Source organism: Mauremys mutica, chromosome 11 (genome assembly GCF_020497125.1).
Source record: "Mauremys mutica isolate MM-2020 ecotype Southern chromosome 11, ASM2049712v1, whole genome shotgun sequence".
Taxonomy (NCBI): domain Eukaryota; kingdom Metazoa; phylum Chordata; order Testudines; family Geoemydidae; genus Mauremys; species Mauremys mutica.
Window position 1 is genome coordinate 8,321,301 of NC_059082.1, and position 14,338 is coordinate 8,335,638.

The 14,338-nt window shown below is 44.1% G+C and overlaps 1 protein-coding gene across 2 annotated transcripts in view; it reads left to right on the plus strand.

Annotated features, from left to right (window-relative positions):
• The window catches only part of ADAMTS17 (ADAM metallopeptidase with thrombospondin type 1 motif 17), a 268,096-nt gene that overhangs the window by 204,080 nt on the left and 49,678 nt on the right, over window positions 1–14,338 (plus strand). Inside the window, exons 18-20 of one of the 2 annotated variants that reach the window (XM_044980672.1) lie at window positions 1,743–1,826; window positions 2,651–2,810; window positions 7,252–7,387. In XM_044980672.1, coding sequence (XP_044836607.1) covers window positions 1,743–1,826; window positions 2,651–2,810; window positions 7,252–7,387 — 380 coding nt within the window. The remainder of the gene's footprint in view (window positions 1–1,742; window positions 1,827–2,650; window positions 2,811–7,251; window positions 7,388–14,338) is intronic. The other variant, XM_044980674.1, reaches the window with a different exon arrangement.

Here is a 14,338-nt window from a genome sequence, read left to right on the forward strand (position 1 = left end):
CTATGCTAGACCTCCTCTTGGCAACAGAGGACAACCAAACCCTTGCAGAGCACAGAGATGCTTTAAACATGACTGTTTCCGTAGTGCAGTCGGATGAGCTGCTCATACCTCGCGTGCTTAAATAAAGTCAGGGCAGGACTTGAGTTCTCTGCTGACTGTTGCCTAATGTTTTGGATTCTGCAGAAAGCTTTGTAAATATGATGATCATGTGGTCCGTTGCGGGCTTAACTTTGGCTTCCAGCTAAGAATAAAACATGCCTTATAGTGATAGACTTGAGTGCAATCTGTTTACTTTACAAAGAGAAGGTTACGGGGTGACTTGATTACAGTCTATAAGGAGGAAGAAATATTTAATAATGGACTCTTCAGTCTAGCAGAGAAAGGTCTAACATGACCTATGGCTAGAAATTGAAGCTAGACAAATTCAGACTAGAAATAAGGTGTCATTTTTTAACAGTAAGAATAATTAATCATTGGAACAGTTTACCAAAATGGCAGATTCTCCATCACTAACCATTTTTAAAGGAACATTGGCTATTTTTCTAAAAGCTCTGCTCTAGGAATTATTGTGGGAAGTTCTATGGCCTGTGCTGTATAGGAGGCCAGTCTAGATTATCACAATGGTCCCATCTGGCCTGAGAATCTATGAAAAACAAAGTTTCCTCTGTAGCCAAAGCAAAAACTTCTCTTTGTTTCCTACTCCTCCTGGAAGAAACTTTTCTGTCCGGACTTGTTTACTGTGGAGATCAACTAAAAGGTGCAGAGTGCCTGCTGCTCTTACAGTGCTCATCGGACAGACTTATAGGGAGTCAATTGCTGCAACTCAGATGAAACCGGGCAAAATTTTTCAGACCGTTTATTCACTGAAGTGCAGTTTTGAGTTGACTGAAACTATTAGCAAATAGTTTTGGCTGGAAAAAAATTGACAAAAGTCAAAACATTTTGCTTCAATTTTATTAAAATGAAACTTTTCATTTTGAAATATAGTTGGATTTATTTTGAAAACAAAAACAAATAAAAAAGATGGAAATAAAAAATGGAAAAAACAAAAACAATTGTTGCAGGTCAACCGTCAATGAAATTTTGGGGAGATTTTTTTATTTCAGCTACTGAACCAAAATAATTATTCAGACAGCCCTAAACTCAAGTCCAGGCTTCCAGAGCATGAACTGTCATTTTATGCCCCATCCCAGGTCATGGGTGCTTATAAACCTTATTTGATTGGGAGGTTTTAGCGGGTTGAAAATGTGTTTCCAGAACAATGAAGAGTCAGAAAGGCACGTACCTGTGGGTGCCTGGAGGGTTCCTGTTCAAATTATTGTTCTAATACTACTGGGGTTATGTTGTAATAGTAATTATATCTGCTTTAAAAAATCACAGAGGCCACATCCTCAGCTGGTGTAAATTGGCATAGGTCCTTTGACTTCAAAGGAGATACTCCAATTTACGCCCACTGAGAATCTTGGCCAGAAAATAGATGTGCTCCAAAGTCAGCTAGTCTATCTGTTACATAGCACAGTAATTCAGATAAAAGATGCAGTGGGTCTGTTTCTTATCTCTCTCTGGTTTTACACCGGTGGGACCCCTTTTACCAGAGTTACTCAGTGAAAGTGAGAGCCAAATCTGACCCAGTGTGTAAATCCAAGTAGAATCGGAACTCCACGCCCACTATGACTAATAATGAGGCACCCTTCGTCAGCCCTCCTTTCGTTTATAGTGGTCCCTTTTCCTGAATTTCACAGAGTAGAGAGGCTGGAGAGGTCATACATGAGCCTGTTAGAAGCAGGTTTCACACCTCAGCATCACTGCAGCGGCGGCGTAGCGAGGTGAGAACTTGAATGGAACCACTGATGTCAGTGCCTGATGTGAAAAAGCCCAGCGCCTTCTTTCTTCCTTCAGAAAATACCTGTGTGTAGGGAGAGACAGTCACATCCCATTAGTGGGGTTTGTCAGTTAGCTCAGGACAGACTCGTTCTTGTCAGCACAATTTCCCATGGTGATGATTTGACTTGTTTATTGATTAAGCTGTTAAACGCGCCTCTCTGCAGCATTAATAAATTCCCGTGCCATTAAAGTGTGAAGTGATACGATGTTAAACTCAAAAACCACCTCTCTCTCCCAACCCACTCATCCTCCCAGAAGGTTGAATAAATAGATCAGCCTGGCAACAAGCCTGACTTCCCAAAACAAATTAAGGCATGTATGATGAATGGCATCTTAATTCCATGCACTCGTTAATTTAATTAGTTACTTTATGAACGTCAATCTGATTTAATGTTTCCTGCTGTCGAATTAATTCTGTTTTGAAGCCAACTCATCACATCTGACACCAAACAAAGCGAAGGCCAAATTTTTCAAAATTGAGTACTTAACGTTAGACACCAAAGCCTGGTTTTGGACACCACCATAAATTGCTTGATTTTTCAGAAGCTCTGAGCACTAGCTCTCATGGTTTTCCTTTGTGTCAGCACCTCTGAAGATCAGGCCACTTTGACTGTAGTGCCTAAATAAGGATTTGGGGGCCTTTCTTGAAGCACCCGCCTTTGAACGTGTTGGCCTGAGACAGCATTGCTTGCTTTGCCATCTCTGCACTCTGTTGGCTTTTCCAGTGCAGTGTATCGTAACAGCCTTTCTTCTGCTGCTCCACCAGGTGCTGTTATTTCACGACCAGAATTATGGAATTCATTACGAATACACCATTCCTGTCAACTATACCGCCGAAAACAGAAGCGAGCCAGAAAAACAACAGGATTCTTTGTACATCTGGACACACAGCGGATGGGAAGGATGCAGTGTGCAGTGTGGAGGAGGTAAGGCCATTTGGGAATGTGGTGGGATTGTTTTGTACAGTGTTTGCCAAGGCAGGCAATAAAGAGAGGTGAATGCAGAACACAGGCTGCAGCGCTGCCAAAGCACAGACATCACGAGGAAGGCTAAGCTACGGAAATGGCTGTTGGCATGGCAATTGGGTGAAACGAAAGCTCACTTTCACCAGATCTGCAAGTTAGCAGCAGCCGTGCAGTCTGTACTCAGTGTTCTGGCAGGGCTGCAGCTTTGTCGGTTCATTACTATGCAGTGGAACTGCACCTGGTTTAGTGCTTCACGGATGGCTCAAGGCACTTATATGCAGCCCCATATCTCAAGGCTCAGTCAGATTCTTGGAGCAGAGTTTTCACAGGCATGCAGGCATATTTGCTGAAAGAAACTTCCTTCTCCGAGGATGAAGTAGGAGCAGTCGCACTGTGACAATTTGCTGTAGATTGCATCAGAAACCCTTAACCAGCTAACCACATTAGCACCCTGCAGATCACACTTTTCAGTTGATTTTTCCTGGGGCATTCTGGGATAGATTCACAAAGCCAGAGGGGGACTTCATCCCCACAGAAGACAGTTAATGCTGCATCTGCCGCTATATGTTGGCTTTCCGTATATGGGAGAGGCAGCTTTAATTCTCCCTAGCCAAGCTCCTTTCACGACTAGCACTGAGTGGTTGGTGCCAGCTCCAGCAATTCATCCCATCATGAAGATACCACAAAGGAGTTAGAGTGCTCGGGTTAAAAGCCTCACTCCTTGTCAGGTTTGCCACCCCCAGGATCCTCCAACCTCACTATACTAAATGCCTGTATTTTTTTTCCTTATAAAATAGTTGATTTAAAAATTGCCTTGTTTGCTTTCTTTTTACAATAACAATTTTTCCCAGTATTGAGCCCTCATGAGAGTGAGTCTTAAACCTGTTGACAGGGTCTTAGGTACAACAGCCCTTCCACACAATTAGGGGCTCAAATATCACCTTCTTGCAATATGGCAAAATATCACCATCAGTAGGCTCGGATATGTCAGTTCTTAAACACTTTGATTTTCAGACACATTCCAGTACTTGTTCTTGGTGGAAAGGTCTTCTTCCCTTTGGGACTTTTAGTTTGGGACTCACTTATGGTTCTAAAAGTGAACAGGGACTTAATTTACACTGTGACAGGTCTTAATGGGTTTTTTTTGTTGATTGGTCAAACATCACGAGCATTCGGTTTGTCAAGTATATAAAACAGCCAGACTTAAGGTTATAATGGGAGATGCTTGAGGAGTTTCCCCCCAAATAAATATCACTAGGGCAGGTTTGCATGGTGAGTTGGTGATGTTTACATCATGACATCATAGTGTTGACTCACCGTGTTGAAAGGCAACTATCTCACTGTCACAATGCAACATCTTTGCATCAAAGTGGATTGTTAAGCCCAAGGTGCCATGTTCATTAGTGGAGTTGAGCCCCCTTCTCAGCTGATGCAGAGACATAGGTTGTGTGGAAATAGTAGGACCATTCTGGAGTGTGTTGTCTTGATCCGGAGTGTGAAATTTAATGATGAAGTTCTATGGAGGTTGGACAACAACTAAACTGGCCATGATGATGATAATAAGATTTGGGGAAAATATCCAGATATATTACAGAAAGTGCACAAGCTGACTAAGGATCAGAGGAAATGAGGGAAATTGGTGGTGGCCCAATGACATGCAGGAAATGGTAAAGAAGAATGGCAATGGCAGAAAATAAGAGTAATGGTAAGTTCTGAGTAGTACAGACTGGTACAGAAAATAGCTAAAAGAGCAGTTGCAGAAGCAAAGGGTCAGCCATTTAAAGGACTACTCAGGACTCTTAATGAAGGAAGGGGGAAAAGGAATATGTAGATTAGCCAAGATTAAGCAAAGAAGCCCAGAGAACTTGGGAGCTGTGAAGTGTGTCAAAGATTAAAATGGAAGAGTACTAGGGGAAGATGGTGAAATCATTAGGTGGTGGCAGCAGTTTTATGGGAAACTGCTCACTGAAGAGAATGTGAAGAAGCCATTGAGGGAAGTATGCACAAGCAAAAACCAGACAAGACCTATCACCGCAGTGGAGACTCAGACAGTGCTAAAGACGATGAAACGTGGGAAGACTGTGGGAGCAGATGATGTACCAATTGAAGTATTTGAAGAATTAGGCCATGAAGGAGTGGTAATGATGACAAACTTTTTCAACTTAATTCTCTGTACTGGAAAAATTCCCAGTGTGGGGAGGAAGAGCGCATTGGTCCCTAACTTCAAGCATAAAGGAGATGTGCAAGTATGGAGTCATTACTGGCCCATCAAGTGGATGAGTCACACAATAAAGTGTCCGAAAAGAATTATTGAGAAAATACTTTGGGAGGCGCAGGAGCATCAACTTGGGTTTGTGCCAGGAAGGCCAACAATGGCAGGAGAAATGTGTTTGCAGGAGAAATACGGAGAGAAGCACAAGGAATTGCACTTAGTATTTGTGGATTTAGAGAATTCCTAGACAATTGTTATGGAGGTGCCTATGGGTACACAATCTGCTGGAGTCATATGTTCAGACTATCATGGACAACAGTAATGAGAAGCAGCTGTGGCTACAGTGAGTCATTCACTGCGAGGGTAGTCCCACATCAAGGATCAGCCTTTAGCCCTCTCTTATTTGTGATTGCAACGAACACCTTGAGGCAGGAAATTCGGGGAGAGGCTCCATGGAGCATGCTTTTAACCGACAACATTGTGCCCTGAAGATAAGTATGAACTGGAAACAGCCGTAGAGCTGTGATGGGCTGCATTAGAAAAAAAATGGCTTACGCATCAGCTCACAAAAGATGGAGTACATAGAATGCTTTGAGGGACAACAAAAAGCCAATAAAACTAGATGGTATCAAATTAAAGTCTATGCAACAATTTGAACACCTTGGGTCAGTGTGGAGCCATGATCAGAATATGGATGACGATGCTGGCAGCCACATGAAGAGCAGTGGGTGGAAGTGGAGGGAGTGATAGGAATTCTTTGCAATAAGAATATGCAAAGTAAACTAAAGAGCAATGTGAATTAAGAATAGGATTAGGCCAGTTGAAATGCTGGCCAGTTTGGAAGAGAGAAGAACAACTACCTCACACTGCCAAATTGAAAATGCTGAGTCAGATAATTGCTAATAAGCTATGCAGTGAAACAGTAGGAGCCATGATGAAGGTGTGTACACACACACACACACACACACACACACACAATGGAAGAACCAAGGGAGTATCGACTGGGCCATGTGAGATGATGAGATGTGGGATATATTGACAAGAACACTTGGAGATGGTGAACGAGAGCCACCAACCCCAATTGACTGGATACGGCAGAAAAGAAGAGGAGACTCTTGAGCCTGGTGTGTCAGATTGGCAGCACTTTTTAATGTAGTACATCCAGAGGGCCTGGGGACCGGAAATGATTTATATTTTAGCTGCTTATTTCATTCCCTTGTAAAATTTGAGTAAGCCCAAACTGCAGCCTTTGACGCCTGCCCATTCCTTTTCAGCCTTGTTTTTGCTGCATTAAATGAGTTGGATGTTAGTCAGGATGAAGGGGAAGAAGCAGCAGGAGCCCAGCTGTACAACAGGAAGCTCAGGCTAAGTGGTGGATCTCAGGTCATTATTAGTCATCCATAGAGATGGCCAGTTGTCCGGCTCCACCCTACTTCCCTGGAGCATCTGTGCTAGGTGATGTATGGGTCCCAGCAGCATGTGGAGGAGGAACCTAAATCAGTGCAGATTGCTTTCGAGGTTGTATTTACGTGAAGAAGTAGAGATGCCAATGCCACGACCTCCCTACAATAATCTTGCAGTGCCCCATCTTTTGGGTCAGGACCCCTGCAATTACATCCGTGACATTTCAGATTTAAATCATTAAATTTATTATTTTAAAAATCCTCTGTCCATGAAATTGACCAAAATGAACCGTGAATTTGGTAGGGCTCTAATCACTGTGTAAAGATTTCCACCTTTGCTGACAGGACAGAACAACCAGGGGCGGCTCCAGGCACCAGCGCACCAAGCGCATGCCTGCAGCGGCAAGCTGCAGGGGGCGGCCTGCCAGTCGCTGTGAGAGCATGGCGGCGTTTCTGCAGGAGGTCCGCCGGTCCCGCAATAATTCGGCGGCGTGTAGGCGAAGGCGTGGACTGGCGGACCTCCCACAGGCGCGCCACTGAAAGCCACCTGAAAGCCGTGCTTGGGGTTGCAAAATACATAGAGCCGCCCCTGAGAACAACGCAAAGAGAAGGCAGAGAAGACAGAAACATCCATAGAGAGATTAGTTCTGTATGCTATAGGTAGAGGTAGGCAGAAAGTTTAGCTGTAGAGGAGATTTGTTAAATAACATGTTGATCTTAAATAGTTAACAGCCTCCAGCAATTAACTAGCTTACTGGTTTGCCATTGTTTTTGGTTTGACTTTTAGGTGAACGTAAAACCGTTGTGTCCTGTACTAGGATCGTTAACAAGACTATGATGCTGGTGAATGACAGTGACTGCCAGCGTGTGATGCGCCCTGAACCCCAAGTCAGGAGATGTAACACACACCCCTGCCAGTCACGGTAAGGAGCTTAAAAAACAAAATCAACATCCCTATTTCTTGCAACCACACTTCTCGAAAGCATCTCTCCACTGAGCACTGTCAATGTGTATGACAGCATTCAGGCACACGGTTAACTGCAATAACGCTGTAACACTCATTTTTCATTTGTTAAACAGATCAGATTGTCGTTACCTCAGAGTCCATTTAATTTGTGATCAGCACAGCAGGATTCCAAATATAAAATTTATTTGGGGATTGTGTTTTTTCTTCCCCTTAGCTGCATAATCTGGGAGACCAAATAGTTTCCTATATTTAGCTACACAGCGTTGCAGTGGGGGCATGTCTAATCTTGTTTCTTTATTCAATGCAGAATAGGGCTTGATTAGTTGTCACACTCTGTTGAAAAGAAAAACCTGGCCTTTAAACCTTACTTGGTGTGAGATACCGGGGTGCAGTCCAGAACAGTGAGGCGGCAGTGTCACCCCTGCCCTGCAACCGGGGGTGCCTAACAATAATTTGCTGAAGTAGCTCCCACCTGGGCTACTCACAAACAGCCTTCCAGCATGCAAACCAGACCCTAAGTGTCTGCTTGTAGCTGCAGCCTGCCAGCCACACTTGGGTTACACTCTGGCTCTCACCAGCCGTCATTATTCTGCAGGGTGACCCCAACACAACCCTAGTCTTAGATTTTCTCCCAGAAATCTATGTCCTGCACTGCCCAGCCCTCTCCTGGAAAATACAAAAGTCATATTCGGTCTGTTGTTTCTTGAACTTAGGCACACAACTTGTCACCCCAAATGGAGTTTCCCAGACTCTTCAATTTAAACCTACTGGATTAGAGAAAACACGTTTATTAACCACAAAGAGAGATTTTGAGTACAAGGAATTGAGGCATAAAGGTCAGAAATGGTTACAAGAAAAATAAAGATAAGACATTGACTGTAATTCCTAACTCAACAAACTGTATCAGATTCAAGCAAAATTTCTCACCATACGCTTTCAGCAGTCTTCCTGACCAAACCCTGTAGGTCACGACCCCTTCTCCCAGCATCCAGTCCTTTTTTGCTTTCGGTGTCATGAATGCAATGGGCAGGAAGAGAGAAAGGAGTGTCTTGCAGTGTTCCCCCTTTGAGAAGCATTACCAGCTGGGAGCAAGGTGACAGGCAGTCTGTGTGGAAAGGAACTCCCATGTTGTTTCTTTGCTAAGAGGTAGAATTTTTTTTTTGTCCTTTTTCTGCCAAAGAACAGCCACGTAGCAGGTAATGGTTCATCAGCCTTGTTTATACCTGTCTGAAGCGTCACTTTACCCTTTGTCACTGAGGAACTGGTTTGGCCAATCCCCAGACTTCTCTGGAAAACCTTATTTTTAGTCAGAATCTCAGTTTACGTCTATAACTTCACATATAATGCTGATATGTGCATGATATTATTGATCAGCAAATTATGAGTTTTTAAATGATACCTTACAAGGCGTATTTTATACAAAGATTATTACAATAGCATGTCGGGCGTGAACACAGGGATATATTCTGTCACATCTGGTCCTCTGCTGTATTGTGTGTCTGATCTGTACCATCTGACTAATTTAGATTGCGAGACCTTTATGTGTGTCACGCAGTTCTGAGCTCAGATCCTGATTCAGGAAAGCACTTCTGCACCCGATGAACTTTAAGCGCCAGCTTAAGTCTCACTATGCCTTGATAGCTTCTGTTCAGACCTTTGCTGTCACTCAGTCATATTGGCCTTTCACACTCCTTTCTGTGTACTGCACAAGGGCTTTCAGGATCAGGTGCAGGTGATCCCAGCAGGTACCGTGGTGACGGCTCCAGGCCTGCTTGATTCAGTGCACTCATGCTGTCTCATTCCTTTGCCTGGAACATAAGAACGGCCCTACTGGGTCAGACCAAAGGTCCATCTAGCCCAGTATCCGGTCTTCCAACAGTGGCCAGTGCCAGGTGCCCCAGAGGAAATGAACAGAACAGGTAATCATCAAGTGATCCATCCCCTGTTGCCCATTCCTAGCTTCTGGCAAACAGAGGCTAGGGACTCCATCCCTGCCCATCCCAGCTAATAGCCATTGATGGACTTATCCTCAATGAACTTTAGTTCTTTTTTGAACGCTGTTATAATCTTGGCCTTCACAACATCCTCTAGCAAGGAGTTCCACAGGTTGACCCTCGTGTGAAAAAATACTTCATTTTGGGACTGCCTCAGTTTCAAATAAGCCAGCTGGCCTTGCTCTCTTCTTTTGAATCTCCCCTTACAACCTACTGCTTTCCCAAAGCCCTCCTGTGTGAGCCATGTCTCCTATCTCTCTAATGCTGTGTCTGCACTAGAGAATGGAACCCGTGAGAGAGCACTAGTGTCATCACCAGTGGTGTGCTCTGTCCACATAGGCCATGGGCTGTTTCGGGTGAAGAACCCTTGCACTTTTGCCTGGTCTCGGCACTGTTGCTATTCTACATCATTGCAGTCACATTGCTGTGTAGGTGGGTATCTCACTGTTCCCAGCACAGTGCTCAGAAGCAGTGGCTTCCACAGACATCATAGGATACCATGTACACCCTTGGAACTGCAAAAGAAGAGGCCAGAATCCCAAAACACTCAAGGAAATGCTCCTAATTTCCACAAGGAAGTTGCATAATTCTATGGTGTGGCACCGTTTCCAAGCAGGAGGCCTGGGTAAACTCTCAGCTCATGATCCATGCTCAGCAAGAAAGGTTTCCATTGGAAATTTTGAAAAGCCATTTGGAGGTGCCTGGGATGGATGCAGACAAGCCCAGAGGGCTTTGGCACCATCTCCAGGGAGCTAAAAACCTGAGATAAGCCGCTGACTAAGCTCAGCGAGCAGTGGTCTGGCATCTTTCACCACCAGGCAAGTGCATTGTTGGGAACACACTTGGGTGTGCACACAAGGGGTGACGGGCCCCAGATTGCAGCACTGTGAATTCCTGGTGAAGTGTGCGTGTTGTTTTGTGCCTTCTCTACTACACCTTGTACGATTACATCTCCATAAAAATAATGAGCAATAACAATGGGCTGAGTTAAGGATGGAGTTAAATCACACACACACACACACACACACACACACACACACACACACACACACACACCAATACTGCTGAGAAAGGGCCATTATCTTGGTATGTCCAAATTGCCTCACTTCTTTAGCCCCTTAACGTTCTTCTAGGATAGTTGTTTTTCCTGTATGGAATTACCAGGCAACTTACAAGCGTGGTTCAGCACAGTTCTCCTCAGAAGCAGTTTAGCGAGACATTGATGTTCTCATCGGTCCGTTTTGTCAGAGCCATGGCAACAAACACCAAACATGCTTAATACCCAGAAAGGCCACATACTCCAGCTGATGATGTGACAGACCACACGCTCTCCTTCGCTCCGTGTAGACCACACTTCACATGTTTTTGACTGGAAACATTTTCAGAAGCACATTCTCCATGCCTCTGTAGAATTGAAATTTCCACTTGCGTTTGCCCACCCAGATATTAGAAATGTGTGCTTAGCATATTCTCTGACCAAGAACATCTTAAAGAAACCATTCTCTTTCACCATTTTTTTTAATGAGCCCTGAATTAGTTTTAGGGTTTCAAGTAAAATTATTATAGCATCTTGTTACAATAAGGTCCTTTTCCGTTTCCACTGAGCACTCCACTCTAGACTGGAATATAGAAGAAGGGAACAATGGCTTCTTTTTTGTAGTAAATCTTTTTTCTCTTGTTGCTTTTGATTGAAGTTGCACAGGGTTTCTGGTACTGTGAATTTAAATAGAATTGAATCTACCTTATGAAGACTCTATTTGAAAGGTGGTGTGGTTAGTAGTAGGGCACTGGTCTGGATCTTAGGAGACCTGGGATCTATTTCTGGCTCTGGCACTGACTTTTGGCAAGCCACTATTCCCGACTGCCCCTTTTTTTCCTGTTTTGATCCTTGTCTACTTGTCTTTGGGGCAGAAATGGGATCTTACTGTGTATGTAACAGGAGGCTCCCAATCTCTACTGGGGATTGTCATGCAAATAAAAAATAATCATCCACATTAAGCATTAGGTTATCTGAAAATAAATGCCTATGATACTAATAACAGTGTATTTCTTCCAAAACAATCCCATAGTGCTTTGCAAATTATATATCACTTTGAAATGCAGCCACCTCTTGGGAGAACCAAACGGAGTAGGGCAAGGAGCAGTAATTCCATGGTTTAGCAGGAGGTTAGAACCGAGCAACTCCAGTAAAGCATCTGTAAAAGGATACAATGAAACACCGAATGAAGAATTCGATACACTAGTGTGTTTTCAAATTAAATGTCAGAGAATAGAAATTTTTTAAAACTTTTTTTTTTATTGAAACTGGCTGGACCTGACAGCAAAGGCCACCCAGAAGCCACAGCAGGTTCACTATGTGGTAGCCTACTTCCTCCTCACGTCTGACTGATGGGAACATACTACACCAATGTTCCATGCCCTATTGTGCCTTCCTGTACAATTCGAGATCTGTTTCAGGACCCATATCTGAACCCTTAATGAGCAAGAGCAAGCTATTTCAAAGTCTGCCTCTGCTTCTGCACTTCCCAGTGCCAGCTGTGAAAGGGGCTGATAGTGTAAAATGTACAGCTCTAGGCAGGGGAGGATCCTGAACTGTGCAGTGCCCTACCGCCCGAGAGAGCAATTGAACCACTGCTGGTCACTCCCTTTCCCGCAGCAAAAGAGCAGCAAGTAAAGCGAATAGCATTTCTCAAAGAAGACAGGTGCTCAGAGAGAACAGTGGTGAACATGGTCTAAAACCTAGTGTGACAAAGTTCCTCCTCTGCCTTGGTGGGTCCTGCGCTTACTGGCGGATTTGCTCGCCTCACAGATTTAACCTGTGGGTCAGGAAACAGCTCAGAGACCTTCCCCTCTGGTAGAAGCCACAGTCCAGGTCAATTCCTCCTGTGTTTGATCAGGAGTTGGGAGGTTTGGGGGGAACCCGGGCCTGCCCTCTGCTCCGGGTTCCAGCCCAGGGCCCTGTGGATTGCAGCTGTCTAGAGTGCCTCCTGGTACAGTTGCACAACAGCTACAACTCCCTGGGCTACTTCCCCATGGCCTCCTCCCAACACCTTCTTTGTCCTCACCACTGGACCTGCCCCCTGATAACGCTTGTACTTCTCAGTCCTCCAGCAGTTTGCCTACTCACTCTCAGCTTCTTGCACGCCTCTTGCTCCCAGTTCCTCGCACTCACTTCCTCTCCTCTGGCTCCCTTTGGCCTGACTGGAGTGAGCCCTTTTATAGCATCAGAGGGGCCTTAATTAGAGTCAGGTGCTTAACAGCCTCCCCTGACTCTTAGCAGGTTAATTGGAGTCAGATGTTCTCATTAGCCTGGAGCAGCCCCTGCTCTGGTTACTCAGGGAACAGAAAACTGCTTATCCAGTGGCCAGTATATCTCCCTTCTACTACGCTGCTGATCCCAACTGGCCTGGGTCCATCACACTAGAGAGATAATCCTGCATGAGAAATTGACTTAAAATAAAATAAAGAAAAGCAAAATATATCCTTAGAAATATATCATTGTGACCCTCGATTTTGTACAGGATGGCTAGCTAGTATAATGAGGGTACATTAGAAATGCACATAGGCAGTTAAATGAATTAGTTAATGTTTGTATTTGCTTTACTGATATTACGTGTTATCCAAGTGCTTATTAATATTATTTTGGAAGCTCATCGTAGGCTTTACACACTCTGTATATAAAAGTCATGTCATCCATCACTGAAATGTAGCTACCTCTGGGGTAGAGTTGGTTTCATAGATTCACAGATTTTAAGACCTGAAGGTCATTAGATCATCTAGTCTGACCTCCTGTATAATACAGGCCAAAATTTTTCTAGTAAGGCATCCAATCTTGATTTGCAGATAAAAGATGGAGAATCCACCAATTCCTTTGGTAGTTTGTTCTAGTGGTTAAGCACCCTCACTGTTAAATATTTCTGCCTTATTTCTAATTAGAATTTGCCTGACTTTAGCTTCTAATCTTTGGTTTTTGTTATGCCTTCCTCCGCCAGATTAAAGAGCCCTTTAGTACCTGATATATTCTCCCCGTGAAGACACTTATATACTGTAATCAAGTCATCTCTCTCAGGCTTCTTTTTGATCAATTAACAAATGGAGACAGATTAGAAATTAGAATTGGAGTCGATAGACTAGGATTGGGGTTATAGAACTAAGACTTCAGACCGTATGTATGGGTAGGTAATGCAGCCTTCAGCTGTCTGTCCGACAGAAAGGAGAAGAGACCTGCTGCTATCAACAGCAACAGCCATTCTCCTTTAGATCCAGTGGTGGAAGCCAGTGATTTTGGAGCATGAGGTCAGGACTGTAGTCCTGGTCACCCATGTGTATGTAATTTATTCCTATGAGCGTGTCTGGTTTTTTCAGCATATAGTTCGCTATATGGTCCAGCCACTAGAAGGAGTCAGAGCTACCCTCAGTCTATTCCATATGAGTCTGTCAAGTCCAGTGTCCATTGGCAAATATCTAATTATTCAGAGGAAAACCAAAAAAATATCCAGCACAAGATGCGTGGGCCAGGGATGCAGTGCTGTGAATGGGAGGGAGGGAGCAATTTCTGGGTCTGTAAACGGAGTTCAGGGCTTGTGACTAAGGGATTAGTTATTTGACAGTATGAAGAATCCACACTGCTCTATATCAGTTCTTGCTTAATAAATATGGGCGGAGAGGCCAAATGGAATTAGGTGGACTTTATTGGCTAGTACTGAATGCATTTGTGCCAAATAACTTAGGACAACTGGCTGGAGATGAAGTACATTCAGCGTTACACAGCACGCGAAGTCAGGAGACGCCCCCGGGTTGCTTTAGGATAAGCACTCAGGCTAGCCTTCATCTTGGTTTCCCCCACTATAAAATGTAACGTAATATCACTGCAGTTAAGCTTCACCAAGGCTAAATTATCTCTGTGTGGCTTG